The sequence below is a fragment of the Lactuca serriola genome, chromosome 4 (assembly GCF_051521515.1).
Source record: "Lactuca serriola cultivar US96UC23 chromosome 4, Lser_US96UC23_V15, whole genome shotgun sequence".
In the NCBI taxonomy this organism is placed as follows: domain Eukaryota; kingdom Viridiplantae; phylum Streptophyta; class Magnoliopsida; order Asterales; family Asteraceae; genus Lactuca; species Lactuca serriola.
Genome location: NC_136411.1, coordinates 101457535 through 101460920, shown reverse-complemented (window position 1 = coordinate 101460920; position 3386 = coordinate 101457535). Strand labels below are relative to the sequence as shown.

Here is a 3386-nt window from a genome sequence, read left to right as displayed (position 1 = left end):
TCATACACCCATGTCCCCGTTAAATGTGTCATCATACACCAGTTAAAAAAATCTAAACACTTTCCACTTATCCTCTTCCATGGATTCTTTTTGACTCTTCTTCGGTCTACCCAGTAAACTGACACTTACATCAATTCTCATCATTTTAAATCTTGCTTGATTCCTTCCTTAACTTATGACTTAGAGTGTAAGTGACAACATTATCCTTCCCTAGGTGACATAATACCTCATAGTCACAGTCTTTTAGAATTTCCACTTATCTTGTTGTCTCATGTTCAATCATATTTGATTAAACATGAAATTGGCACTCTTTACTTTACAATATGAAGTGCTATGTCCTATCTTTCCACATTTGTAGCAAGTTCTTTGGTTCATATTACACTCCCCTTTATGGAACCGTTTGCATATGGTACATTGTTCTATCCCAGACTGTTGCTCATAATTACGATATGAACTAGAAGTCTTGCCTTTCTTTGAGTCTGTATTTGAACTTTCCAACTTCCTTTTCCCTAAATCCTTATTCTCACCCTGGCGATTCTTTTCCCACTCTCGGCCTTCCGCGGCGTCTACAGCAGACTGGAAGGTACCTGGTTTCTGAATTTCTACAAATTCATAAATGGCAGATCTTATTCCCCAAGTATACCTCTCAACCCTCCTTTCCTCCGTAGACACATAAAACTCTACAAATCTAGCTTTCTCAGTGAACTTAGTAGTATACTCTCTCACTGTCATATTCCATTGTTCCAACCTCAAGAATTCTTCTTCCAACTGCTTGATCGTCGTTTGAGGACAAAACCTTTCTTTGAAGCTTTTCATAAACTCATCCCACAACATCTTCTTGGCCGCCTCACGCCCCCTAACTTCGTTCACCATACCCCACCAATGTATTGCCTCCCCTTTTAACATTGTCACAGTATAAATCTCCTTGTCCTCATCCGCACATTTGCTAGTATCAAATGTTCCCTCAATCTCCATGATCCATGTTGATGACAAAACAGGATCAATTTCTTTGTTAAATACAGGTGGATTACAATTCATGAACGTCTTGTAACTACAACCCCTCCGTTCATGGTTGTCAATGTGCCTTGAGGGTTATGCAATGATTGGGTCAGGATTTGTATTTGGTGTACTATACTCTTAGTCTTCTTCACCTCCGCCCAAGTTACCCTGGTACTCACTCATTATTGCATCTCGTGTCTGAGAAAATACATTTGACAAGGTAGCATGTACCACTTGAGCAATCTCATCAACCAACTCTTCTCTAGTGATCATGTTTGTCGCACGACCCCTTCCGCGACCTCGATATCGACTGCGGTGGGAGCCGGAGCTACCCTGGCCAGATGGTGTAGCTATCGATGCAGTTACTTCTCCTCTCCCTCTTCCTCTACCCTACCTCCTCCTCTTCCTTGGCCACATCCACGGCTCGCATTAGGGATCAGCGGAATTTTCGGTACATCTCTAGGCGCCTAACATAAGCTCCAATTGGGATGTGTTCTTCCTCCGGGGTGACCCTAGCAAACCTTCCAGATCTCCTTGAAGACATGTTACCTACAAGCGAGATGTGGTATAGTTTAGTTGTTTGATTTCCTCTCGTTCCTTCCGTCTAAGCTTAAGTGTTTATGCAAACACCTAATCTGCTTAAACGTCGCTCTGATACCAACTTGTAACACCCCAATTTTCATTTAAGGATTATACAACAAATAATCATTCTAACATCTCCCAAGATCAATTCTGAACCTACTTATAGATTAACTACAACGGAAGAAAAAATAAAATAAAATAAAGTCTTCAACTGAAGAGCTTCGGGTGTTACGTCTTTGCTGAACTCCTTTGTCGCCTTGCTGATCAATCCTTCTCCCTAGCCTTCTTACTGCCACTTGTTAAATAATTTCCTGGGTTGCGCACATTTAAAGTTTCTAAAAGGGTGAGTGTAGGGCCTAGTGAGTTCGTGTTGCACATACATGTCCATCACTTAAAAAAACAAATAGTTTTATCACATAGTTTCAAAAGTCATATAACAAACATATCACCCGATGACATAATTTAGGGGAACGATTAATTTTCCAGAGAAAGAACCAAATGTTCATTTCCCTTCTCCTTGAGACAACTCATCATCCATTACACTAGTGTATTTTAAATATCCAAGGAAATGAGTATGATTCTGAATTCCCATCCCTGTCGAACACACACATTTGTCATGCTCAAAATGATTAAACACCCACTCATTCTAGCTAAACATGTCATCCAAAATCACACACATTAGATAACAAATCCAAAATAACATTTGTACGCAACCATACTTATCATAAAACATATTGTCATTAAATAAATAAATAAAACCACATAATAAAAGCATGATAAATGTTTATGTGCGAACAACCACAGAACACGAAAAACTCATCTCGTAACCGATAAGTTCAAACCGAAGCTTTGTTGCTAACCTGTACCATATATTCCACCAATAAATTTTCTAAGGCAACATCCTATGAGTTCGTTTTGGTTCCACTATCCACGTGTCTCGTTCACTCAACCATTAATAACTATCCAATTACGTTAATTACACGTTCGTGAAAATTTTAGTAAGAGTGTTATATTTTTTTTTCCATGTCAATATTGTTGTATTAATAAGGTTTCACCCTTAAAAAAATATTCAAGGTAAAACAATTAAACCTTTAATTTACAAGAATTATCGCTTTAAAAATAGTTATAATAACTAGCAAGCTATTAAAGCTGTAGTGACATTTTTGTGATACTCACTTCCAATCTAAAGAAAACACAAATGAATTGGTCAAATTATTAATAGTTGAAGGACTATTTATATATCTTTAGTTTTCAACTTCCAGAAAAAAAAATATGGATTAAAAGGGACTGAGATTGTTGAAATCGGATACCTTTAAAAAAAATCACAAAGTTAAAAGAGGTCTACAGTTTTCTTCTGTAACTTATGATCCAAAGATTAAATGGAATAAAAAGGCTAAGCAAGTACGAAATAATAACGTTGCTTAACCCCAATTATGGTTTTTCCATTGTTTTTTTTTTTCTTTTTTATTATGAAATATCTCATGAACCAGTCAAAAGAAAAACACGGACCCAAAAGTCTTTCTTCTTCACCCGAATATAAACTTATTTTTCTGCCATTGTTGAACCATTCTTTGAAAAATGTATCAAATAAATAAATATAATTCTCATTACTTATCTCCACTTCATACTAACTTATTTTCACAATCAACTATTAAAAGCAAAACCAAATTAAGGTAACTTAAACCTCATATTTCACCCAAAACGTTCCTTCAAAATATTCATCAAATTATAGCATTATCAGTCGAACCGAGACCCTAGTGTTACCAAAACACGTAGTAGGACTATATTGACCGATTCTAACAACT

The 3386-nt window shown here is 36.7% G+C and overlaps 1 protein-coding gene across 1 annotated transcript; it reads right to left on the bottom strand.

The window, feature by feature from the left end:
• Positions 1–279: 279 nt before the first annotated feature.
• LOC145098669 (uncharacterized) lies at positions 280–1038 on the bottom strand. Its single transcript, XM_079036285.1, has one exon. The coding sequence runs from the start codon at positions 1036–1038 to the stop codon at positions 280–282; it is 759 nt and encodes a 252-aa protein (XP_078892411.1).
• Positions 1039–3386: the final 2348 nt, after the last annotated feature.

What these genes read in the sequence shown, in the direction of transcription:
- LOC145098669 (XM_079036285.1), bottom strand. Translation starts at nt 1,038, where the DNA reads ATGAATTGTAATCCACCTGTATTTAACAAAGAAATTGATCCTGTTTTG.